Raw genomic sequence first — 26,889 nt, forward strand, 5'->3', positions numbered from 1 at the left:
CTGAGTGAAAGGTGGAATAATTTAGAGGTGTTGAGTTTTATGGGGCAGTCACTTGTTCAAGGTGCTGTGTGGTCCTCACAGTGACCTTTGTGATACTCAGGCCTATAGGCGAAGAAGCTGAGGTGCAGGGAGATGGGTGCCCTCATCCCAAGCCACATGGCTAGACAGTGAATTAGACCTCACAGCTCCTTCAGGAGTGGGTGCGTTAAGCAGCACGCTGCACCCCTGCAAAGGATGCTTCTTCCAGCTCCTTCCTCTTCCACTTCATGCTCATCCTTCAGAGCTAGAAACGCACATTTGGCATGCGTGAGTGTGTATGTGTGCGCATGTGTGTATGTGCACACGCAGGTAGGTGCACACACCTGTGTGTGCGCACACAGAGACGACAGGTAAATGGTGTCTACTTCTATCACTCTCCATCCTATTTCTTTTCAATTTTTATTTTATGTGTGTTGGTGTTTTGCCTGAATGGTCTGCGTGAGGGTGTCAGGTCTTGGAGTTACAGACAGTTGTGAGCTGCCATGTGGGTGCTGGGAATTGAACTCCAGTCCTCTGGAAGAGCAGCCAGTGCTCTTAACCACTGAGCTATCTCTACAGCTTCAACCTTATTTATTTATTTATTTATTTATTTATTTATTTATTTATTCAGGGTCACTGAACTTGCAGCTCACGGTGTCAGCCAGGCTGGATGACCGGTGAGCTCCAGGGATTCTCCTGTCCCTACCGTCCCCAGTGTTGCAGTCACAGGCATGTGCAACCATCTGTCTGGCTTTTGATGTAGATGCTGATAGCTGAACTCAGGCTCTCATGCTTGTGCAGTGAGTACCCTCTGAGCCATCTCCTAGAGCAACAGCGTCGGCATGGAACACAGGCTCTCCTCTGCTTGACCCCGAGTCCAGGTCCAGGGTGACCTTCTGACATCAGGAAGGAGGAAATGGGCTGGACAGATGTCTCGGTGGTTAAGAGCACTTGCTTCTCTTGCAGAAGACCCAGATTTGGTTCCCAGCCCCCCGCATGGCTGCTTACAGCCATCTGTAAGTCCAGTTCTGGGGGTTCAGCCTCCTCCTCTGGTCCCCACAGGCACTGCACACGTGTAGCACCCAGGTGCCACAAACAAGAAAAACACCCGTACACGTAAAATAAAAATAAATAAATTTCTAACAAAGAAGAAAGGAACTGAGGGCCAGTGAGAACATGGCCACCATTGAAACAAGGCTATCAGTCTCCTGAATATAGTGGCCTTACCGGCTCCTCTTGGAATGCCCATCAGTGATAGCAGGATGCAAATTTCACAGAGTACCTCACCCTCAGGTGCCTTGTTCATGCCCTGGGTTTCCTGTCGTTGGCCCCAGTGGGCCCTTGGTCCACCGGGGCCACTGTAAGAGGCAGCTCATTTGAGATAAAAGGAGGAGAAGTGGGGTTGGGGATTTAGCTCAGTGGTAGAGCGCTTGCCTAGCAAGCGCAAGGCCCTGGGTTTGGTCCTCAGCTCTGGGGGAAAAAAAAAAAAAAGGAGAAGTGAAGACGGCTGTCCCCCCTGAGCGAATGCACTCTGCACTCCACGGTCAGGGTGACTGGAGATGGCCATCTCTAATCTGGACATCAGCAGACTTAGCATTCCTGCCTCGTGCACAGAGTTCTGGAGGACAGGGCATAGATAGCATTTCAGGATTTCCGTTCCAAGGGTAAAAGGCGCTTGCTCATGAGGATCTCATCTCATGGAATCTCATGGAATCAATTGGGGGAAATCAGCTTCCCTGGCCCAGCAGAGACTACTTTTAAGCAGGCTATGGTAGCTTCAGCACTTAAGAAACTGAGGCAGGAGGATCACCAAGAGTTCCAGGCCGACCTAGGTTTCAGTGTAAGACAATCTCAGAACAACAATAAAAGTCGCTTTTGGGGTGGAGTTCTAGTTCAGCTGGTAAAGTTCTCGTCTGCGTGCACAGAGCCTGGGTTCAGTCCCCAGCACAGCATGAATTGGGGTGTGTGGGGTGTGTGTGTGTATGTGTATATACCCTCAACATTCTCTTAGTATCATTGTGAGTTGGAAGCCAGCCTGGGCTACATGGAACTCTGTCTCAAAAGAAACAAAAACAACAACAACAAACCCAAAAATTAATCCTCCCTTTCTTGAACAAAGTAAAGGTTACCCTGGAAGAGTGACTGATAATCTAATTAGAGCTTCCAGAACATAGAGTCATCTTTTGTTCCTTAACTTGTAGCCCAGGCTGGCCTCCAACTCACTATTCAATCAAAGATGATCTTAAGTCCAGATCCTTCTGCCTCCACTTCTACATTGCTGAGGTAGGGGACAGATTTATGTACCACAAGGCTTATCTTAAAAGGTTATTTGTATTCTAGAGTGGCAGTGCTCCCGCAAGGGTGGCAGTGCTCCTCCAAGGGTGACAGTGCTCCCAAAAGGGTGGCAGTGCTCCTCCAAGGGTGACAGTGCTCCCAAAAGGATGGCAGTGCTCCTCCAAGGGTGGACAGGGTTAACATTTTCTCTTTCCTTGATAAATCAGCCCACATCAAACAGAAATATCAATGTTGGGGTGCTTCAGTGCCCCTCTGTATGCTCATTCTGCTTTGTCTTTTGACAGGTTCTAATCAGAGATCCATTCAAGCTTGCAGAGGACTCTGACAAGATGAAGCCCAGACATGCACCTGAAGGCACGGGAGGCTGCTGTGGCAAGAGGAAAAACTGCTAGATCTACAGCCAGCGCGGAGCCCACCGGGCTCAAGAGGGTGGCTAAAGGACAGTCACAGAGGCTTCTTAGCCTGCTCTTCGCCAGTGCACAGATTATGTGAAGGTGGCAAAGCCACCACAAGCTAGACCACTGCTAAGAATAAGAGTGACTTTTAGAGGATGTTAATTGAAGGTTCACAGCAAATCGCCTGCTTTTCTATTTCTCTATCTCAGAGTTCTGGTGCCACCTAGTGGTCAGAAGTAGAACTTGGAAGCCCAAGGTTTACTCAAAGGGCCAAAGGCATCATCAACGTTGTGAGAATTATCTTCCTTCTGGCCTACCACAGGACACCTCTGGGTTCTTCTCTGTGGTTACCAGGAAGCACAGTACTTACTAAATTTATGCTAACCATGACAAAAGATTGTCAACTCAAATTTGCTAGGAGTATTCTTTAGGTTGCTGTCTGCAATTTTTTTCTCTGTAACTGAATGAAAAAGAAAACAAATAAAAAATAAATTTGACTTCAGTTCACCTTGATAATTGATACCACAATGGATGTCTGTAGTTTGTCTTTTTAAAAATATTTTATGCCGGGCATGGTGGCACACGCCTTTAATCCCAGCACTTGGGAGGCAGAGGCAGGCGGATCTTTGAGTTCGAGGCCAGCCTGATCTACAGAGTGAGTTCCAGGACAGCCAGGGCTATACAGAGAAACCCTGTCTCAAAAAACCAAAAAAAAAAAAAAAAAAAATATATATATATATATATATATATATTCTGTTTTCACACACACCAGAAGAGGGAATCAGATCCCATGGGTCATAACACAATAACACAGGGATTTGAACACAGGACCTCTTGAAGAGCAGTCAGTTCTCTTAACTGCTGAGTCATCTCTCCAGCCCCCCCCCCCCCCCCCGTCATCTGTCTTAAGTGATGTTTTTGAAAAAAGGAAAGCTAAGAGATCCAAACAGGATTTCTCTCCCCTTGTAAGGTGCTCTCATTAAACCTTTAGGGAAATGCTGGGTTTGCTTCTAGGGCCCATATTAAAGAAGTTATGAGGATTAAAGGAAGAATCAATGACGGGACACAGGTCCTTATCAGGATCTGATAAATCAGACGTAAACCCTGGGGCCAGGGCACAGTCCAGCTGGTAGAATACTTGCCTGGTAGTCTAGGCAGGAAGCTCTGCGTTTGCTCTCCAGTACCAGGCGAAACCAGGAGAGGCAGCACAACCTAAGGCCCCAGCACTCGGAGGTAGAGCTGGGAGGACCAGAAGCACAGGTCCTCCCTCCCCAGCTCCACAGAGAGTGTGAGCCAGCCTGGGGTATGTGAGACCTGGCCTCAAAAACGAGCAAGGAACAGCCTTCAACAACAGAAGCTTTGGTGAGAAAATCTTGGTCATTCTGAGATCCCAGCAAAGGAGAATTTGGGCACTAGAGGAAGAGGTGAGGTTAGCATGGCCTCAGAGGTGTTTAATTAGGGAGTCTGAGGATGCTTAGGCCCATAGAACACTGGGGTGAGTTCTAAGGGCAGATTCATCTTTTTCAAAAGAGATATGTTCCCAATGGGACATTCCAGAATTCTGAGTGCCCTCATACTGACTTTGACAGACAGTTTTGTCCCGCCCTCTTTGTCTCAGGAACCCTGATTCAACTCAGGCTGCTGGCTCTAAAGTCCCTTATGTGCCCAGCTACAATTGACTGCAGTGTGAGACTGGCGAGGTCGAGCACACTGCAGACTCCCTGAGCGCAGGATGGCCCTTTCAGAGGGATGCAATAAAGAGGAAAGGTGACCCAGCCATTCTGTTGACTAGACTTGTCGGTCACTTCTTTCTTTTTCACGTAAATGAACACGTATGTTGCAGGCTAGGGATGTCTAAAGTGACATCTGCTCCTGTGGTTGTGAGCCATGTGATGTGGGTACCTAGACCCAAACTCAGATCCTTCGCAAGTGCAGCAAGCACTCTCATGTATGTATGTATGTAAGTATGTATGTATGTAAGTATGTATGTATGTTCGTATGCATATGCAACACACTTGGGTTTTTTTTTTTTTTTGGTTTTTGAGACAGGGTTTCCTCTGTGTAGCCCTGGCTGTCCTGGAGCTCACTTTGTCGACCAGGCTGGCCTTTGGGTTCTTGTAGAAGCCAAGGGGGGAGGAGGAGAATGTCCTCTGCTGCTCTCTGCTTTATCCCCTTGTGACAGTGTCTCTCGCTGAGCCTAAAGCTGGCTGTTTTGACTAGGATGGCTGGCCAGCAGCTACAGGTTTCCACCCACCAGTGCTGGGACTGTCGAAACTTGTGAGGCTGTGCCCAGCTTATAACGTGAGTTCAAGTTGGAGACTCGAACTCAGAACCTCAGCAAGTGCTTTACACACTGAGCCATCTTCCTCCCCAGCCTCTCCGGTAATTCAGAATGCTTAGTGCTTCGTGGAGAAACCACGATGGAAGTTCACATTCTTTTTCTGTTCTTTGGGTTTTGTTTTGCTTGTTTTGTCCCTTTTTTGTTGTTGTTGTTGTTGTTGTTTTCAAGACAGGCTATCTCTGTGTAGCTTTGGCTATCCTGGAACTCACTCTGTAGACCAGGCTGGCCTGGGCCTCACAGAGATTCCCCTGCCTCTGCCTCCCAAGTACTGGGGTCAAAGGTGTGCGCCACCATGACCCAGCCACATTCTTTTTCTGAGAATAGCATATTCAATATATATTTTTTTCCAACAAAATACATGTTTTAAGAATTATACTTGGTGAGTAGATAGTTCAGCTGGTCATGAGGTGTGGGCCATGCACGTGCAAGGACCTGAGTCTGTGTCCCCAGGACTCACATAAAAGTTGAGCATAGAAGGGAATGTTGAGCTGAGCATCGAGAGCTCTGCTGCTAACCCCACTGATGGAAATGCAGAGAACGCAGCTCCCTGGAACTCATTGGCCAGTCAGCCCAGCAGGATGGATGGGGTAGAGAAGGCCCCACCCCAGTGCCAAAGCAGCAGCAAAGCTTCTTTCTGCCCACGACTCTTGCTTTGCCTTGGGGGGCCCTGAGAAAGCCACCACAGTTGTCACTAGTGCCACATTCAAATGGGAGTTGTGTTTCATGACTGTTAAGAGATGTGGCACCATCTACCTGTTCTTTCCTTCTGTCACAGCAATTGAGGCTACTACGGGAGCTACAGAGATAGCTCACTGGTTGGGCGCTTGTTGCTCTTGCAGAGAACCAGAGATTGGTTTCCTAGCACCCACATCAGGCAGCGGACAATCTCCTATAACTCCAGTTCCAGGGGATCAGACACCCTCTTCTGGTCTCCTTGGGCACAGTATGCATATTGTGTGCAAACACCACACACAACTGCCCTTAAATAAAAATAAAACTTGATAAATATCCTGTACTAGGCATTGTCCTATTCACTGGCTACAGAAATGAGATATTATAAACCAGTAGGCCAAGAGGATCAAAACAGCCCAGTGTGGGTCTAAGCACTGTGGGCTAGGGTCTTGACTCGCGTGATGAACTCAGTGCGGACCTAAACACTGCGGGCACGTGTCCTGATTCTTGTGAGGAATCGATGTCTTCAACTACCTACCCCAATTTAGGTTGTATAGAGGGTTTGTTTTTAGATTCCTGCCCTGGATCCAGTAGAGAGAGCTCTTATGAACTCTGTGTACATCTCCTTTGGTCTACTCTGACTCTGGTCAGAGGTCTACTTTGGGCATCATTCCTCAGGCACTGTCTGCCTTAGTTTTTTTTTTTTTTTTTTTTTTTTTTTTTAATAGGGTCTCTAATTGGTTTGGAACTTGCTGAGTAAGCTAGGCTGACTAGTCAGTGAACTCCTGGATCTATCTGCCTTTCTCCACCTCAGTGCTGGGATTTCAAGTCCATACCACCATGCCTGGCTTTATATATATGTATGTGTATATATATATATATATGTATATACACATACATATGCACACACACATATACATACATACATATATATATGTATATACATACACACATATATGTATATATACATACACACATATATACATATATATAATGTATATATGCATGTATATATATATGCACATCGTATAATTAATTTACTTTATATGGGGTGCTGGGGATCCTACTCAGGCTTCATGCTTGTGTGGCAAGTGATCTACTCATTGGGATATATCCCCAGCTCCCAGACTGAACTCATTTGCCAGTACAAAGCTGGAAATATTCAATCCTTAGGATTACCTGTGACATATCTTTAATTCATCACAAGCAGCAGCCAAGCAGGCTTGTGGAGCTTGGCAGGGAGCCTCGCCGGAGGAGCCCACAGGACTGGGGCTGCTTATGGTAATTTGACATATAGCTCAGAGCCTAACTGTGTCGGGTGAAGTGACTTGTACAGCTTAGCCTCTGTTCCTAGAGTTAACCAGCTTCTCCCGTGTAGCTTCCTTTGCGAATATTAAATGAGCTTCCTTGAGAACGCAACGCCTCAAATGTCAAGTGCTACGGATGGAAGGTTGGAATGGCAAATGCGGGGCACCTGGTGTGGCTTCTGGACCTACCCGTTCATCTCATCTTTTATTAACTGTCCTTGCTTTCTTTTTATCAATTAACCTTATTATTCCTTTCAAGCAGATCTGCCTACGGAAGCACCGGGAAGGAGATGTCTTTATTTTTCCTTTTAAATAATGTAGCAGAGACTCACAAAGTCCGTGCAACTCTTTAAAAATGCCACTTTCCTGTGGTAGCGAGGGAGATTCTGTATTCTGCATGGATCAACCATGCCGCATTAGCCAGACTGTGTCTTTACTGAGAATGGCTCCCTTACACCCCTTCTCCATGCTGACTTTTTCAAGTTCCATGGAGGGAAACGCTGAAGCTGTGCATATGGAAATGATCTGAGTATTGGTATTGCAGACTAGACTTGGCACCAAGTTGGTACCAAGACCAGAACCAGGTCTCCTGGTGCGTCTCCCGTTGCATCGTGTGCTTTGTCTTCCTCCAGGGCCTTCCTAAGTTAAACAGTGAGGTAACTGGTTAGTTGAGAGGCTGAGCAAGAGGGTTGAAAGGCCAAGGACTGCCTGGCCTAAAACATGAGTTCAAAGCCAGCCTGGGCAACTGGAGTGAGACCCTGTCTAAGAAGTCAAAAGAGCTGGGGCTATTGTGTTCCTGTGGCATGAATGGGGCCCTGCTCCTCTGCACTGAGGGGCTTGAGTGGGAGGGATGGGGTAAGAAAGAACAAAATAAGAGCAGTAATTACAGCTAGTGTGTGTGTGTGTGTGTGTGTGTGTGTGTGTGATGTAGAAACTATGCATAGGGTTTTCATTGGCAGGAACAGCAGGGCCATCTGCTAGAAGAGACAGGGCTAGGGAGGTGGCCCAGTTGATACAGTGCTTGCAGACAAGCATGAGGGGCTGAGTTTGCATGTCCAGTCCCCATGAAGGTAGGCATGTCAGTATGTCCTGTAACACTCATGCCCACCCCCCCATAAGCAGGCACACACTCCCCCACACTATGGAGATATAATATAGAAGGGTAGGTGGGGCTTGCAGCCAGCCAGCCCAGCCAATCAGTGAGCTCCAGGTTCAATGAGAGACCTTGTTTCAAAAACTAAGGTGGAGAACTGATTGAGAATCTATGTCCCTAAACACACACACACACACACACACACACACACACACACACACACACACACACACACACACATATCCCTGACTACAGTTATGTTTGCCTTTGTCTGGGGCTATTCTGCTTTAAGCTTTAAACTGGACTAATGATTAATAATATCTTTTTTTTTAATTCTGTTTTGGGAGATTTGTAAACATTTGTAATTTTTGTGTGTGTATGAGTGTTCTTGTCAGCATGTATGTAGGCTCACCACGTGTGCCTGCCGTGCCTGCCTGGTGTCTGTGGAGGCTAGAAGAGGGCATCGGCTCCCCCCGGGACTGCAGTTACTGATGGTTGTGGATCACCAGGAGAGTGCTAGGAACTGGATCTGCACCCTCTGCAAGAGCAGCAAGCACTCGAAACCCCTGAGCTCTAAACCCCATCTCTCCAGCCCCCAGTTTATCTTTCCAGATCGGCTTTTGCTCTATGAGAAGGTCTTCCTGCCTCAGTCTCCCTAGAGTAGGGATTAGGGTATGACCCCTCCACTTAAACAGTTCTAAAAGCTTAAACAAGATATATCATGAAGTCTGACCTATGATCAGGAGTCTAGGCCAACCCAGGAAACTGCATGCTTGGTCAAAAATTTCTAATTCCCACTGAGACCTAGGGATAGTAGTTTGTGATCCTAGTATGGACTTCCTGAATAGAAGATGTGGTGTCCCCTCTAGTCTTTTGGGGACTCCTGTGGCATGTGACCTTTGATTCTGTCCTATTTGTGGCTGGAGACGTGGCATATCCTAACTGTGGAGGGACAGTTAGGTAAGAAAGCTTTGTACACTAAAGTGACAGTGTAATCAAGGATGTATTAGACATATGATGGTGCCCCTAAGATTAGGATGTAGTAGACATATGGCGGTGCCCCTATGATTATAATAGAGACGGGCCGGAGAGATGGCTCAGCTCTAAGAGCACGTGCTTCTCCTCTCAAGGACCTGGGTTCCGATCCTAGCACCCACATCAGGTGACTCACAAATGCCTGTAACTCCATCTCCTGGGGATCAAATGCCCTCTAACCTCTGAGGGCATGTGCAAGAATGTGCATGCACACTAAAAAAGATTATAATGTGGAGCTGAAAATTCCCATTGCTTGGTGACAGATGATGTCAAATGTCTTTAGGACAATATATCATGTACATCTTTGTGATGCTGCTGGAATAAGCAAACCTAACCCTTGCCACTCATGTAAAAACAGAAGGCACACAGTCCCATACAGAACATGATAGGGAGAATAAGAACTATGATCCTGGCTTTGTTGTTTTCATATATGTATACATGTATGTATGTATGTGTGTGTATGTATGTGTGTATATATGCATATATGTATGTTTGTGTGTATGTACATACATATATATATGTATGCGTGTATATGTATATATGCATGTGTTTATATGTCTGTCTATATATCTATCATCTATCTATCTATCTATCTATCTATCTATCTATCTATCTATCTATCTGTATATAAATTATACCTATATAAGTATATATTTGAAAAAGGCTCTTGTTTTGTTACCTACGCGGCTTACCACTTACCATCCTCCTGCCTCAGCTTCTTGAGTGTTACCATACCTAGCTTTTTACTATACTTTTTGTTGTTATTATAATGTCTACTCCTTTTACTCATTAAAAAGAAGTCTACTGGAAGGCAGTATGCTGTGTGAGTCTGGCAGACCATCACATCTTAAGTAGTCCACAAAAGGCCACATGGAGTCACCAAAGTGCACCATCTAGGTCCCTGTGAGTGCACTTGAAATTTGCAAAGTGACAAAATGACTTGTGACTCATTCTCAGGATGTGTTCACATCGTTGAGTAATGTGGGATGGTATACAAGAAAGTGCTTTGTAAACCGCGAAGGTGCTTTCTGCTTAGTGGCCAGGGTTCCTCATATTTGGACCAGGCAGAGACCTATGGTCAGTCAGTAAAGCTCTCACTCACAAGCATGAGGACCTGAGTTCATATCCCCAGAACTATGTAAGAGCCACTGGTGGAGCTCATCTGTAATCCTAGTGCCAAGACAGGTGGATTGCTGGAGTTCACTTGTCAGCCAGCCTTGCTGTATTAGTGAGCCTTAGGTTCAGTGGAGTGTGATAGAGGAGAACACCCAATGTTGACCTCTGACCTCTAAGTGCAGACATAGTCTCTATACATTTGTGCATACTCCCGTATAACATGTACATCACATGCGTGCTCGCGTGTGCGCGCACACACACACACACAGAGGAAACAAACAAAATGGAGTTCCCTAAATAAATCAATGGGGCCTTAACGCCATTGTCTTGCTAACAGCCAGGTCAATCTTCCTATAAAACAATTCTTTGACTTAGGACTCCTCCAACTCCTTTACAATAAAACCCTAGCTCTGAAACTTAGTATTCAACCCATTATAGACCAGCTCCAACAATTCCAAAGATCCCTGCTGGTCCTCTTCATGGACTATGGTACCGGCTTTCTGACCACACACTCTCCTAAAGTTAGTGTTGCCTTCCCGGCCTTAACCCTGTGTTCTCACTGGATGTTATGAATTTCATCTTTGTCTCTGTCCTTTCATTAGGTATTGATATTCATGCTACTCCCCTCTAGTCATACGTTGAAGCATATTTTTTAGTATGGCTATATTTTAAAATGGACACTAACCAGATGTGGTGGCACATGCCTGTAATCCCAGCACTTGGGTGGCTGAGGCAGGAGGATTGAGACTTTGAAGCTAACTTGGTTAGACAATATGACTCTGTCTCAAAACAAAACAAAAGAAAGCAAAACCCACCAAAAAACAAAAAGAAGAGGGAGAGGCATGGAAAAGGAGGACAAAAGAGAGGAAGAGGAGGAGAGAGAGAAAAGAAAGGGAGGAATTTTTTTAAAGGATTTATTTATTTTATGTATATGAGTACACTGTAGCTGTCTTCAGGCACACCAGAAGAGGGCATCAGATCTCATTACAGATGGTTATGAACCTCCATGTGGTTCCTGGGAATTGAACTCAGGACCTCTGGAAGAGCAGTCAGTGCTCTTTACTGCTGAGCCATCTCTCTAGCCCTGGGAGGAAGAAATTTTTAGCAAAGTAAATTAAGGTAAAAGAAGTTATAAGGAAGGGTTGGCTCCTGGTTCAGTGGATTCATGTCCTTGTAAGAGAGGGTACCAGAGAGCTGGCTTTCTCCACAGTCTCGGAGGACAGGTGTGTGAGGACTGTCTGTTTGCAAGCCAAGAAGTAAGCCTCATCAGAAACCAGCCCTGCTAGACTTCACTCTAGGATTTCAAATCTCCAGGACAAAAGTCTTTGTTGGTGAAGCTAGTCAGTCCACCATATTGAAGGCAGCACAAGCAAGTGCACTTTTCTTGGAATAACTCTTAGTTACATATCTAAAACCTCTTTGTATGTGTGAGTGTGCGTGTGTGTGAATGTATGTGTCTGTTTGTCTATTTGTGAGAGAGTACTGTATGCTTATGTGAGAGTACTATATGTGTATGTGTGTGAGAGTACTGTATGTGTGTGTGAGAGTACTGTATGTATATTTGAGAGAGTTGGTTGTGAGAGAGAATACTGTATGTGTGTGAGAGTACTGTATGTGTATGTGACAGTACTAAATGTGTGTGATAGAACTGTGTGTGGGAGAGAACACGTTTATGTATGTTAGAGAGCACTCTATGTGTGTATGGGAGCACTGTAAGAGAGAAACTTCAGGTGTTGCTCCTCAGAGGCCATCCACCTGCTCTGTTGTTTCCGTTGTTTATTTATTTGTTTGTTTGTCCTTGAGGCATGGCCTATCCTTGGCCTGGAACTCACCAAGCAGGCTAGGCTGGCTAGCCAATCATGTTCCATTCTCCTGCCTGTTTCTGTCTTTCCAGAGATGGGAAGGGAAGCACATGACACAGTACTTGGTTCTGAAGGTATGGGTTGTGGGGATTTAACGGATTTAACGTGTGTCCTGCTGCTTGTGGGCCACGCATTTTACTGAGTGAACTATCTCCTCCAACTACTTAGCTCCCTTCCTCCTCCCTCCCTCCCTTCCTTCCTTTCTCTCTCTTCCTTCCTTTCTTCCTTCCTTCCTTCCTTCCTTCCTTCCTTCCTTCCTTCCTTTCTTTCTTTCTTTCTTTCTCTCTTTCTTCTTTCCTTTTCTTCCTTCCTTCTCCCTTCCTTCCTTCCTTTCTCTTTTTTCTTCCTTCTTTTTCTTCCTTCCTTCCTTTCTCTCTCTCCCTTCCTTCCTTCCTTTCTTTCTTTCTTTCTTTCTTTCTTTCTTTCTTTCTTCTTTCCTTTTCTTCCTTCCTTCTCCCTTCCTTCCTTTCTCTTTTTTTCTTCCTTCTTTTTCTTCCTTCCTTCCTTCCTTTCTCTCTCTTCCTTCCTTCCTTCCTTCCTTTCTTTCTTTCTTTCTTTCTTCCTTTCTTTCTCCTCTCTTTCTTCTTTCCTTTTCTTCCTTCCTTCTCCCTCCCTTCCTTCCTCCCTCCCTCCCTCCCTCTTTCTTTCTTTCTTTCTTTCTTTCTTTCTTTCTTTCTTTCTTTCTTTCTTTCTTCTTTCTTTCAAGATAGAGTCTCCTTATGTAACTCCGAATGATCTTAATTTGCCAACCTTCTGTCTCTGCTCCCAAGTGCTGAGACGGATAGAGAACTCTACTACACCCAACCTAAAGCAACCTGAAGACCAGTATGCTCTCCTCAGTTTTTAAAACAGTTAAAATTTGTATTTATGTCTACATGTCTGTGTGAATGTGTGTGTGCCTATGGAAGTCAGAAAAGGGTGTAGGAGCTGGAGTTCTAGGCAGTCGTGAGCTCCCTGTGTGGGCTCTGGGGACTGGATTTGGGATGATTTGAAAGAGCAGCCAGTGCTCTTAACCACTGAGCTGCCTCTCCAGCTTGCCTGTTTATCTGTACCTTCTTTGTTTTTTGAGACAAGGTCTTCCTATGTTGTCTAAACTGGCACTGAACTCTGGATTCTCCAGCCTCAGTCTCCTTTGTAGCTGGGTATCCTTTACTGTGTATCTGGGTATTCTGTCCGTTACGGTATAGCTGGGTATTCTGTCCGTTACAGTTTAGCTGGGTATTCTGTCCTTTACGGTGTAGCTGGGTATTCTGTCCGTTACGGTGTAGCTGAGTATTCTGTCCTTTACTGTGTAGCTGAGTATTCTGTCCTTTACTGTGTAGCTGAGTATTCTGTCCGTTACGGTGTAGCTGAGTATTCTGTTCGTTACTGTGTAGCTGGGTATTCTGTCCGTTACGGTGTAGCTGGGTATTCTGTCTGTTACGGTGTAGCTGGGTATTCTGTCCATTACTGTGTAGCTGGGTATTCTGTCCTTTACTGTGTAGCTGGGTATCCTGTCCTTTACTGTGTAGCTGGGTATTCTGTTCGTTACGGTGTAGCTGGGTATCCTGTCCTTTACTGTGTAGCTGGGTATCCTGTCCTTTACTGTGTAGTTGGGTATCCTGTCCTTTACTGTGTAGTTGGGTATCCTGTCCTTTACTGTGTAGCTGGGTATCCTGTCCTTTACTGTGTAGTTGGGTATCCTGTCCTTTACTGTGTAGTTGGGTATCCTGTCCTTTACTGTGTAGATGGGTATTCTGTCCTTTACTGTGTAGCTGGGTATCCTGTCCTTTACTGTGTATCTGGGTATTCTGTCCATTACGGTGTAGCTGGGTATTCTGTCCTTTACTGTGTAGCTGGGTATTCTGTCCGTTACGGTGTAGCTGGGTATTCTGTCCGTTACGGTGTAGCTGGGTATTCTGTCCGTTACGGTGTAGCTGGGTATTCTGTCCGTTACGGTGTAGCTGGGTATTCTGTCCTTTACTGTGTAGCTGAGTATTCTGTCCTTTACTGTGTATCGTTTGTTGTTAAGCTTCCTTACTAGCAAGGTCCTCCCATCCCCACCCCGGGGAAGATGTGGGGTGGGATTTGGTTGAGTTTTACTGTATAGCCCAGGATGGCTCCAAACTTTTAAACTTGGGATCTTTCTGCCTCGTTTTCCTGAGTGCTAGGATTACAAATGTGTATCTTGGGGCAACTGATGATTCCATATTGTAGCTTCCCAGTGCCCAGAGCTGTGCTTAGAACTCATTAGAGAAACAACATACACAGACTGATAGGTCAATAAATAAAGGAAGCAAAAGAAATGGGGTAAGAAATAGAACACTTTCTATTTAAAATGTAGAGTAGCCCGGGCTGGGGAATGTCACTCAGCAGGTAGAATGCTTGCTTAGGACACAGGAAGCCCTGGGTTTGCTCTCTGTCAGCACATTCATGGCTGTGCATGTCTGGAATCACAGCACTCAGAAGGCGGGGATGGAAAGATCAGCAGGCCGAGGCCATCCTCAGCTACATAGCAGGTTCAAAGGCAGCCTGAGATATCGGAGATGCTGGGGCCCAGGTCTCAGATAAATAAATACATAAGTTAGAAAATAAAGTGTAAGGCTAGGGAGAGGCTTAGTGGGTAAAATGTTTGCCGGGCAAGTGTGGCACAGTAACACACGTGTCTGTAAACCCTTGGGCAAATGTGGCACAGTAACACACGTGTCTGTAAACCCTTGGGCAAGTGTGGCACAGTAACACACGTGTCTGTAAACCCTTGGGCAAGTGTGGCACAGTAACACACGTGTCTGTAAACCCTTGGGCAAGTGTGGCACAGTAACACACGTGTCTGTAAACCCTTGGGCAAGTGTGACACAGTAACACACGTGTCTGTAAACCCTTGGGCAAGTGTGGCACAGTAACACACGTGTCTGTAAACCCTTGGGCAAGTGTGACACAGTAACACACGTGTCTGTAAACCCTTGGGCAAGTGTGACACAGTAACACACGTGTCTGTAAACCCTTGGGCAAGTGTGACACAGTAACACACGTGTCTGTAAACCCTTGGGCAAGTGTGGCACAGTAACACACGTGTCTGTAAACCCTTGGGCAAGTGTGACACAGTAACACACGTGTCTGTAAACCCTTGGGCAAGTGTGGCACAGTAACACACGTGTCTGTAAACCCTTGGGCAAGTGTGACACAGTAACACACGTGTCTGTAAACCCTTGGGCAAGTGTGGCACAGTAACACACGTGTCTGTAAGCCCTTGGGCAAGTGTGGCACAGTAACACACGTGTCTGTAAACCCTTGGGCAAGTGTGGCACAGTAACACACGTGTCTGTAAACCCTTGGGCAAGTGTGGCACAGTAACATACGTGTCTGTAAACCCTTGGGCAAGTGTGACACAGTAACACACATGTCTGTAAACCCTTGGGCAAGTGTGACACAGTAACACACGTGTCTGTAAACCCTTGGGCAAGTGTGACACAGTAACACACGTGTCTGTAAACCCTTGGGCAAGTGTGACACAGTAACACACGTGTCTGTAAACCCTTGGGCAAGTGTGGCACAGTAACACACGTGTCTGTAAACCCTTGGGCAAGTGTGGCACAGTAACATTACAAATCTGTAAGCCCAGTGTATCTGTGATGAGAGGGAAGGGGAAGCCAGAAGGATCCCCAGAAACTCACACTAGCCCGGTGTCTAGAGTGGAAACAAAACTGAACCCAAGAGATGCTCAAAGGAAGGTGAGAACTGACACCAGAGGCTGCCACCTGACCTCCAAACTCCTCAGAATGTGCAAGCCAATGCTCGCACACAGATACACACAGAGAGAAAGTATAGTAAAAGAAATGTAAGGAAGCAATTAATGAGGAGAGAGAGAGAGAGAGAGAGAGAGAGAGAGAGAGAGAGAGAGAGAGAGGAAGAAGAAGGAGGAGAAGAGGAGGAGGAGGAAGAGGAGGAGGGGAGGAGGAAGAGGAAGAAGAAGGAGGAGGAAGAACAGGAAGAGGAGGAAGAGGAGGAGGGGAGGAGGAGGAAGAGGAAGAGGAAGGAGAGGAAGAGGAAGAGGAAGAGGAAGAAGAAGAAGAAGAAGAAGAAGAAGAAGAAGAAGAAGAAGAAGAAGAAGAAGAAGAAGAAGAAGAAGAAGAAATAACCCTTCAGCTTAGTAATAATTAAAATCAACAGTACCTTAGAGGAACTGGAAAGTGCAAAAGTCTGAGCTTGCATTTTGTGAGTGTTTTGTCTGTGCCTGGGGAGCAGGGTGGGCTGACAGTTATCTTTTACCTTCATCCTCAGAAGAGATGAATCAGAGGCCATGGGAGTGAGCTAAGCTAGAGTGAAAGAAACCCAGGTTCCAACTCAGGTGTCTGAGGCATGCAGGTGTGACTCTCACAGGAGGCTTCAGATTCATACATTTAGGCTATGGAATTTTTTCTTCTGTCCATCCCAATCTTACCTGCTCATCTTCACCCCACCAAATGGAGGTTGGGAACAAATTCTTGATGTAGTCCAGGCTGGCCTCGAACCTGCTATATAACCAAAGATGACTGTGTACTGGTGGTTTTTCTGTGTCTCTCACAAGTGTTAGGGTTAGGGGTGTATATGGCCAAGCCTGGATTTATCGGGGGGGGGGGGGCTGAGAACTAAACCTAGAGATTCACAGATACCAGGAAAACACTGCCAATCGAGCTACATCCCCAGCCTCTGGGAACGTAGTATTAAAAGGTGTGGGACACTGATCGTCTGCCTGGCCCTTACTCTAGGGCTCAGACCAGAGCGAGTAGTGGATAGGAGAAAGCAGGCAGAGCAAGAAGAGGCGGGGGGGGGGGGCATTTTTAGGTGTCGTTAGGGTGTTTTCTCATATACTCATTTCCTTTTGGGTAGTTGAAGACTAGATTTCAGGAAAGGCTAGCTGTAAAGAATTCAGACTTTTCCAAGAGAAACTGTAAATGGTATTTTAAATTTTGAAATATTATTTAGTGGTCACCTTCTCATCACTCGGGGGTGTCTCGAAGTAAGTACAACTGACTGGTCAGTCAGTGTCTTACATTTGGAATCTTCGTCCAGGATTGGAGGAGACCCCCCCTTCCCCTGACCACCAACTTGACTGATAGGAGTGGAGAAAGACGTCAGCAACAGGCACCTACTTGGATGCTAGAGGCGGTGGCTTCAAGACTGGTAACTGGGTCTAGGTAAGGGCACATCGGGCACAGTCGCTGGAACCCCAGTGGAAGGGACCCTTCCTGTCGCTGCTAGCCACTCCCATAGCCCTCAAGGTGGACAGTATTGTGGCCTGGGTGCACGCTTCCCAGGAGAAACCTGCAGGTGCCCTGCTCTCTGGGGACCCCTGCTGGACAGGACAGAAGATGGGCAATCGGCTCAAGATCAAGATCACTCAACCTTGATCATGACCGCCTGGTGGTACCTTTAGATTCTGGTTCCTTCCCCCATTCTATGTGCACATCCGCCAAACCTGTTACAACACTCACTGTCTCCCTTCTGTTGGGGTTGGGGGTGGCTGGGGCAGCCACCAGGACCTCCACTTACAAGGTCTTACAAGGGAAAAATTATGACAGTCTGAGGGCAGCCATTGCTTTAGATATAGAGAGGATAGAAACTTCCATCAGTCACCTCTAAGAATCATTGACTTCATTATCAGAAGTAGTACTGCAGAATAGGAGGGAATTAGATTTAACTTTCCCTCCAGCAAGGAGAGCTATGTACTGCCTTAGCTGAGGAGTGTTGCTTTTATATAGACCACTCTGGGGTTGTTAAAGATTCAATGGTCAAGGTGAGAGAAGGGCTAGCCAAGTGGAAGAGAGAATGAGAACAGAGTCAGGGCTGGTTCAAGTCTTGGTTTAACGCCTCCCCTTGGTTAACCACCATCTACCTTGTTAGGACCCCTAATTGTTCTCCTGCAATTGACCTTTGGACCCTGTATATTGAACAAGCTTATAGCCTTCTTTTTTTTTTTAAAAGATTTATTTATTTATTATATGTAAGTACACTGTAGCTGTCTTCAGACACACCAGAAGAGGGAGTCATATCTCGTTACGGATGGTTGTGAGCCACCATGTGGTTGCTGGGATTTGAACTCAGGACCTTCGAAGAGCAGACAGTGCTCTTAACCACTGAGCCATCTCACCAGCCCGCTTATAGCCTTCATAAAAGAGGGTAGGAGCAGTGCAGCTAATGGTCCTGTGCCAACAATACAAGACCCTGAGGACAGGACCTGAAGAATATGAGTTAGTTACCCAAGACCCCTGAGCTTAGCTCCAAGACTGGAGCTTGAACAAGAGAAAGGGGGGAATGAAGGACCCTAGGGGCTTTCTCCAGCCTTACACCCACCTGCCTCAGGTCAGGGCTAGTCCAGGTTCCATTCTCCACCCACAGGAACATTCTTGAGTAAAAAATTCTCAGAATGTGCTGACCGATGGCCACCCGACCTTTTGGAAAGTCCCAGGTAGATGCGTGTCAGGCTTGCTAGCCAATAGATTTAGAGGTCAATATGCTTAGCCAATAAGTTTAAACTGTAACCTTGCTGATGTAACCTGTGCCCCTACAAAGTATAAAAACTGCTTGTGACCGGGCAGTGGTGGCACATGACTTTTTTTTTTTTTTTTTTTTGAGTTGTGTAATTTTTTTTTCCATTTTTTATTAGGTATTTCGCTCATTTACATTTGCAATGGGCACATGACTTTAATCCCAGCACTTGGGAGGCAGAGGCAGGCGGATTTCTGAGTTCGAGACCAGCCTGGTCTACAGAGTGAGTTCCAGGACAGCCAGGGCTATACAGAGAAACTCTATCTCAAAAAAACCAAAAAACCAAAAAAACCAAAAAACTGCTTGTAATAGCCATTCGGGGTCATTGTCTCATCACTTGTTTGGAGGGACTGAGTGAGGGTGGACCCCGACACGCCCGAAAATAAACCTTTTGCTCTTGCATCTAAAAAAAAAAAATTGTTACTTAGTAACCTTATCAAGTCAGGACACTAATTAATATGACCTGGACAGCCCCCCAATAATCAAGGCAGAGTCCTATGGTCTTTCACAATCATCTTTAGCACTGTTACTGGGGGATTACCCCAATCTATTTTTCTATACCCGAGACTGTTAATTCCCCAGCTGTGTTTCCCGAGTCCTTGCTGTTAGAGTCTCCCCTGGGTTATTTCTGCTCCATCAGCCTGTCCTCAGGGGGATATTTCACCCTGCCTCATGCTGCTGGCTCGTAACATCTAATGGAGACCTCCTCTTCTCTCTGCCTTTTTTCCTTCTTCTTTCTCCTTCTCCTGTCTCCTTCTTTCTCCTCATTCTCCTCATGGTTCCTACCTGTGACCCCCAGCCCGGTAACTGAAACCCAGCCTACCTCTATTCTCCCCAGTAATTGGCTATGTGTATTAGTCAGGGTTCTCTAGAGTCACAGAACTTATGGATAGTCTCTAGATAGTAAAGAAATTTATTGATGACTTACAGTCGGCAGCCCAATTCCCAACAATGGTTCAGTCGCAGCTGTGAATGGAAGTCCAAGGATCTAGCAGTTACTCAGTCTCACACGGCAAGCAGGCGAAGGAGCAAGAGCAAGAGCTAGACTCCCTTCTTCCAATGTCCTTATATTGTCTCCAGCAGAAGGTGTCACCCAGATTAAAGGTGTGTTCCACCACACCCTTAATCCCAGATAAAAAGGTGTAGCCCAGATTAAAGGTGTGTTCCTTAAACTCGGAGATTCAATCTTCTGGAATCCATATCCACGATGGCTCAAGATCTCCAAACCAAGATCCAGATAAGGATCTCCAAGCCTCCAGATAAGAGTCACTGGTGAGCCTTCCAATTCCGGATTGTAGTTCATTCCAAATATTGTCAAGTTGACAACCAGGAATAGCCACTACACTATGGCTCTTTTTATTTAACCAATAGCTTTAAACTGTGGGGTAAGGTTTACATAGCATCATTGGCATACGTGAGGATCTGCTCATTGGGGGTTTATCAGGTCTTGGGGGGTCAGTATTTAGCACTGAATACACAGCAGCACCAGACCAACCTCCAACAAGAAACCTTTTCTCCCAGCTGTGAAAAAGCCACATTTCCCCTTTTCTTCTCAGTAGCCATGTCCAGAGAATATCTAGAAAAAGGAGGGGAGTGGGGAAAGACCCAACAAAAGCTCACAAGGCCTCCTGAGAAAACAAGCAAGCCTCAGGCTTTCCTCTAACTGAGTATTTTTATGAACTGCGGTGAAAAAAAATTCTCATTTTGCCTAAAAGGGTTCTAGCACTTAAACACGTGCTTCTGAAAAAATCCCTCCGGGCCATCAGAGTGGATTCAAGGGCAAGTCTGTGTAATTCCAGCGTGTCCCTAGTTTCTGGTTTTCCTCAGAAGACTGTGTGCTCTAGTGGCATTCAGATGTCACTCTTGGTGGGAGTGGACCCCAGCAGCAGAGCATATGTCCAAGGCCTTGGGGTTCCATCCCCTAACCCCAAATCCCATTTAGAGCATTAACTTCGAATGCTTTCCTACAACCCAGCAAATTTCAGAACAAAAACCTTCTCTATTAACCAGACCTTAGGTTAACAAAATGTATAGAGAAACACTTGTAATTTTTTTGCCATCTTTTAGAAAATCCAGTGCATGCCCCTTGGAGAGACATTTGGGTCTGGCTGCAGAGCTCATTCCTGAACCCGCAGACTGGGAGGTTTCCCTTCTGGACGGAAGAGAATTGAGCTGTCATTCTTCTCTCTTGTTTTCTAGTGAGGGATTCTGGGAGGGGAAGTTTAGTTAAGGAGGGTATTTGCAGGAGGTTTAGCTTAGCTTGAGTGACTCATTCAAGGTCGGGCAAGGAGAAAACGAAGCGAGGGTGAGACACCGCTGGCTACCTCTTAAAAATCTCAGACCCTCTGTGGCCTTTCATGGATTAAAATATGGTCGAAGTTGAGGTTTTGTGGTGTTAGCCCCCTCCCCTCCCCAGCATTTCAGGAGAGGCTTCCTACAAGCCCCATCGCCTTCTATCCCCAGAAGGATAGGTTGCGGAGCCCCAGAAACCACTCACTGCAAACCGCACCAGCAGCTTCTCTCTAACCTTAGAGAGCCTCTGAGACTGAGGGGATAACTCTAATGGAAGGAAAAATGGATTGGCTCAGGTGTCTAGACAGCTTTGTGTGTGTTGAGTATTCACGCAGAGTAGCAGCTCATATCCACCACCGAGGAGAAAGATGGCTCAGCAATGCCCCGTGTGAATCTAAGCCCGGCTCAGTTTGTGGTGTCGCCTGGGAGGTACTCTTCTGTTTTGCTTAAGTCTTGAACCTCTAGCCCGCTTCAGGATTGCTCAGACTGCACTTTCCTGACCGCTGCTTTCTCTGCACAGGAAATGTCTGTAGGGCTGGCAAGTACTTCTTCCTGTCTCTGCACTCCCACTCCAAATGGTGCATTCAATATTCGAGAACCACTAACTGTCTTCCCTCTTAGCCTGGAACACACTTTGTCCTCACATTTTCAGTTAGCTGGCTTAGAAGCCCTGTGTCTGTCCTGAACCTTTGTCAGACATCTAAAGACCTCAACTTATAAACTGTAAATACTACTCTTGTAAGCTCATAAGAGACCTAAGAATCCCATTTTCTTCATCTAAAGTGATTTTTCCAATATAGCAGTATGAGAATAGGAAGTAGGGGAAAAATCCCCCAGACACCAGAGGGCTAGGACTAGAGTTGACCATTTACTTAAAATAATCAAAGTAAAAGCTTCTTTATTTCTTTAACACTTTTTATATCATGTTTTGAATATCTATAGGTGTGTTCTAGGGTGAACTGATATAACAGTGTACAAAAATTCTAGAGAGGACAGATTATCAACCAAATGAGTAATTTACACATGGTATTAGTAAATGATCTTTGCTTTGAAGAAAAATAAGGGAGAGATGGAGTCTGGTGGCTTTGAGCAAAGCCTTTAAACAGGGCTATGTTGGCATCTGAAAGAAGTTGAGTCCCATCCACAGGACATGGCACATGCGAAGACGCCAGGAAGATCCCCTGGCAGTGACTGAGAAAATGACAGAGCCTGGTTGGGGCAGAGCTTGCAGAACCTTGTAGGCGATGAGAGCACTCTGGCTTTTGTCAGGAGATGAGGAGTTAGGGGAGGGCTCAAATATGGGAGCAATGGGCCCTGGGTTGACAAGTCATTAGTTGGAAGGTCAGGGGAATGGTTGAGGACAAGCATAAAAGAAGACAGAATTGCGGCCGGGCGTGGTGGCGCACGCCTTTAATCCCAGCACTCGGGAGGCAGAGGCAGGCGGATTTCTGAGTTCAAGGTCAGCCTGGTCTACAAAGTGAGCTCCAGGACAGCCAGGGCTATACAGAGAAACCCTGTAAACAACAACAAAACAAAACAAAACAACAAAAAAAAAAAAAAAAAAAAAAGAGAGAATTGCGAGGATACCGCTGAAATGAGCCCAGAAATCACTCGTCCTGGAAATTATAAAAAACACTGTGGGTGTTCACAAAAAAGGAAGAGTATTGTGTTTATGGAATACAAAGTAAGATCAGGAAAAACATTTTAAAACGCGCTTCAGTTGGGAGGCAGAAAGTTCAGTTTGGGAGCTACTGTGCTACCGCATCTAGTCTGATGCAATGGACTTGAGAGTCCTGGTGAGCTGTGCTCCACAATGAATCTTCTCCGGAGCTAACAGCGTTTGACCTGTGCATTTCATAATAAGCTTTCATGGGCCTTCTCAGGTTGCTCTCCCCTTCCTATTTCCCCAAATTGCCTGGGTGCACGTTAAAAAACAAAACAAAACAAAACAAAACAAAACCAAAAATAGGGTCCATCTCATTCTGTGATTATAGCAGGACTACAGGAGAATCCCTGTGATGACAAAGTTTGGGAAGCTGACCACACTTTGAGAGGTTTGTTGAGAGCTAGAAAACAGCAAAGGTCGTCCGTGAGGGCCGGCAGGTGGCGCCACATGATCGTGAGCAGCTGAGGGCTCACAGAGTCACGGAGACCGCAGGTCCTCGGCGTTGCTAGGGCCACCCTGTCACCGCGAATCTCCAGAGGAACCGCATGCAGGGGTAGTGGGCTGGGGGGCTTGACTAGTATCCCGATTTGGTTTTAGGCTATGTGCATCGTAAGCTGTCTCCAGTCCGGCTCTGGTGCTCCCAGGGAAGGAGGGCTCAGCCCATTCTGCGGCGACACGGAGCCCCGTGGAGCCCGCAAGTCCCTGCAGCAAGGACCCGAGGCCTCGCGCCTCAGGGCAGTATTGCAGGGCTGCCAAGCCGCGCGCGAGGATCTACTACAGAGACCCCACAGGGAGCGCCGCACCCGCGGACCGCTCCCTTTCATTGGCCGCCTGGAGGAAGACCACGCCCCCATCCCTACAGCGCTCATCTTTGACTGGCTCTTGCATCCGGGATGGCCACGCCTCCTCCCCGCGCATACACAAGAGTCACGCGCCTTTCAGTTGGAAACTTGGCATGCAGAGGAGGACAGTGGCCCTCATCTCCCCGCCCACCTCCCGTGCCATTGGTGCGGCACGCCGACTGCGACCACGCCCCCATTCCAGCCCCCTGGCTGGGAAGGCGGGCACCCGCTCTTGATTGGCTGGCAGACCTGCCTCTCGCGGGAGAGGCTAGCACGCCCCTCCCTCCGCTCCCTCCTCCCTCGAGCCCGGGGGTTCCTCAGCTGGCTCAGTCCGAATCAGTGTCATTCAGAGAGAAGGACAGCTAAGGGCTGGGCGCGAACGCGCGGTTGCAGTCCTGCTCGGGCGCCGGTGCCTGCGCTCGCGCCGCCGGGTGGGAAGGATGAAGCCTCAGCTGGAGCAGCCACCCTATGATTGGCTGTGGCGCTTGTGAACCCGAAGTAAAGATGGCGGGCGGGCAGGCAGCCGCCGCACTGCCCACTTGGAAGATGGCGGCGCGCCGCAGCCTCAGTGCCCGCGGCCGGGGGGTCCTGCAAGCAGCTGCGGGCCGGCTGCTGCCGCTGCTACTGCTGAGCTGCTGCTGGGGAGCGGGCGGCTGCACAGCGGCCGGCGAGAACGAGGAGACCGTGATCATCGGGCTGCGGCTGGAGGATACGAACGACGTGTCGTTCATGGAAGGGGGTGCTCTGCGGGTGAGCGAGCGGACCCGGGTCAAGCTGCGGGTGTACGGGCAGAACATCAACAACGAGACGTGGTCCCGCATCGCCTTCACTGAGCACGAGCGGCGCCGGCACACACCCAGCGAGCGTGGGCTGGGGGGCCCCGCGCCTCCGGAGCCGGACAGCGGCCCCCAGCGCTGCGGCATCCGCACCTCAGACATCATCATCTTGCCCCACATCATTCTCAATCGCCGCACATCGGGCATCATCGAGATCGAGATTAAACCGCTGCGCAAGATGGAGAAGAGCAAGTCTTATTACCTGTGCACGTCTCTCTCCACGCCCGCACTAGGCGCCGGCGGCTCCGGGTCTGCGAGTGGCACCGTCGGGGGCAAGGGTGGCGCGGGGGTGGCCGGACTCCCGCCTCCTCCGTGGGCCGAGACCACCTGGATTTACCACGACGGTGAGGACACCAAGATGATAGTGGGCGAGGAGAAGAAGTTCTTGCTGCCCTTCTGGCTGCAAGTGATCTTCATCTCGCTGCTGCTGTGCCTGTCGGGCATGTTCAGCGGCCTCAACCTGGGGCTCATGGCTCTGGACCCGATGGAGCTGCGCATCGTGCAAAACTGCGGCACGGAGAAAGAGAAGAATTATGCCAAGCGCATCGAGCCGGTGCGCAGGCAGGGCAACTACCTGCTGTGCTCGCTGCTGCTGGGCAACGTACTGGTCAACACCACGCTCACCATCCTGCTGGACGACATTGCGGGCTCAGGCCTTGTGGCGGTGGTGGTCTCCACCATTGGCATCGTCATCTTCGGAGAAATCGTGCCCCAAGCCATCTGCTCCCGACACGGCCTGGCGGTAGGGGCCAACACCATCTTCCTCACCAAGTTTTTCATGATGATGACATTCCCCGCTTCTTATCCGGTTAGCAAACTGCTGGACTGCGTCCTGGGCCAGGAGATAGGCACGGTCTATAACCGGGAAAAACTGCTGGAGATGCTCCGGGTTACTGACCCCTATAACGACCTCGTTAAGGAAGAGCTGAACATCATCCAAGGGGCGCTGGAGCTCCGCACCAAGACGGTGGAGGACGTGATGACTCCCCTCAGGGACTGCTTCATGATAACCGGCGAGGCTATCCTGGACTTCAACACCATGTCGGAGATCATGGAGAGTGGCTACACTCGAATCCCGGTGTTCGAGGGAGAACGTTCCAACATCGTGGACCTGCTCTTTGTCAAAGACTTGGCCTTCGTGGATCCGGATGACTGTACTCCCTTGAAAACCATCACCAAGTTTTACAATCACCCTTTGCACTTCGTTTTCAACGACACCAAGTTGGACGCTATGCTGGAAGAATTTAAGAAAGGTGGGCAATTTTGCTTTTTTTTTTTTTTTTTTTTTAAATTGGCTTGCTCTTTCTGTCTCCGTCCTCCTCCCTCCTTGAACCCTCTACCCCTGAGACCAACCCCCCAAGGAGAGTTGACCGGATTTTCTCCCTTTCTTAATTGCAAATTTGAAAGGATGGCATGGACTTGGGGACGGATTGAACTCGTGAGCACTTCTAGGTTTAAAAGCCCAAAACTGCCATTACTTTTTCACACCATCAAAAAACAGGCTTTGTAATTCCAGTGTTTGAAATTTGACCCTCTAGGGGCCATCTACTTCATTCATTCATTGTAGGTGAAAGAAAGTACAGACCGGCTCGCTTACATCTGATCACAGACATTTGGAAAATATTTAAGTAGCCTTAAAAAAACTCAGTGCAGTCCTCCTCTTTTTTTTTTTTTGTTTGTTTGTTTTCTTCTTCTTTTTCCTTAAACATCCATGCTGACATCTCAAAGACTGGAAGTACATTTTTGACAGTTTTGATAGATTTTATTCTTGGCTATCGGGCATCCCGCAGGGTAGATTAAGGTCTTTGAGGGTGTTACATCCACATTATTTGGATGTAACTTCTCAGGCTGGAAAAGAGGGGGTTTGTTTTCTTTAAAGCAAACTTAGTTATTAATATATAACTTGGAAAGATTAGCGGTTAAGTTAACTTTTTATGAGGCTATAACCCCCTTTCTTCACTGTTTCTGTTTATCTGACAGCAAGTACAGTTCCCTAAAGCCAAGTGTGGTTTTGGCAGAAAGCTTGAACCTGTGACAGTGGGATGGATACCATTCTTAATTATGATTTATTTCTTTATATTTTTTCCAGTTTAAAAGTGTTCTTTTAACCTTGTTTGGTCTCTTGATACATTAACATGAAGTATGTCTCCGGAGCTCCAGGCTCTAGGGCAGTCGGGGAGAGGCAAAGGCCGGGTGTCCACCATGTGGGCACTCACAGCACATGAGATTTTTGCATTGTGGTGTTGGCTGTCATATTTTGTCAGAAATAGGTGAATAGCAACTTGTACTATTCTAGTGAGACTTAGAAAGTTTCCAGTCAATAGTTAGTGTTGTTTGAAAGGCAAGGGGTGCTGAGTCTTCTCGCTGGTGCTTGGCCTGCACCACCAGCATCGCAATGTGTGTGTAACCTCGCATGACCTGAAAACCAAATTCTCATTCTTCACGTGGAATTTCGATCACTAATGGGGTCGCTAGCCCAACAAGGGCCGGGAGTACCTGGCGACAGCTCACTGGATGGGGTGCCTGCTTGTCCTCACTCCCTTTTCTTGGATGAATGGTTTCCTCTCTGGAACAGGACCACAATGCAGTAATTTTCATATAAAAAAAAATAG

General features: G+C 47.3%; 2 protein-coding genes across 9 annotated transcripts in view; both read left to right on the forward strand.

Moving 5' to 3' along the window:
• As3mt (arsenite methyltransferase) overlaps positions 1 to 3,236 on the forward strand; it is a 33,943-nt gene extending 30,707 nt beyond the window's left edge. For 2 of the 5 annotated variants that reach the window (XM_030251005.1, XM_011247302.3), the window contains one exon: positions 2,598 to 3,236. In XM_030251005.1, coding sequence (XP_030106865.1) covers positions 2,598 to 2,705 — 108 coding nt within the window. In that variant the 3' untranslated portion in view covers positions 2,706 to 3,236. Of the gene's footprint in view, positions 1 to 649; positions 748 to 2,597 lie in introns of all 5 variants that reach the window. The other 3 variants (XR_003952795.1, XM_006527235.2, NM_020577.3) reach the window with 3 other exon arrangements.
• A 15,734-nt stretch (positions 3,237 to 18,970) lies between these two features.
• The window catches only part of Cnnm2 (cyclin M2), a 121,747-nt gene continuing 113,828 nt past the window's right edge, over positions 18,971 to 26,889 (forward strand). For 2 of the 4 annotated variants that reach the window (XM_006527489.4, XM_006527490.4), the window contains exon 1: positions 18,971 to 25,530. In XM_006527489.4, coding sequence (XP_006527552.1) covers positions 23,910 to 25,530 — 1,621 coding nt within the window. In that variant the 5' untranslated portion in view covers positions 18,971 to 23,909. The remainder of the gene's footprint in view (positions 25,531 to 26,889) is intronic. The other 2 variants (NM_033569.3, NM_001102471.1) reach the window with 1 other exon arrangement.

This window comes from Mus musculus, chromosome 19 (genome assembly GCF_000001635.26).
Source record: "Mus musculus strain C57BL/6J chromosome 19, GRCm38.p6 C57BL/6J".
NCBI classification, from domain to species: domain Eukaryota; kingdom Metazoa; phylum Chordata; class Mammalia; order Rodentia; family Muridae; genus Mus; species Mus musculus.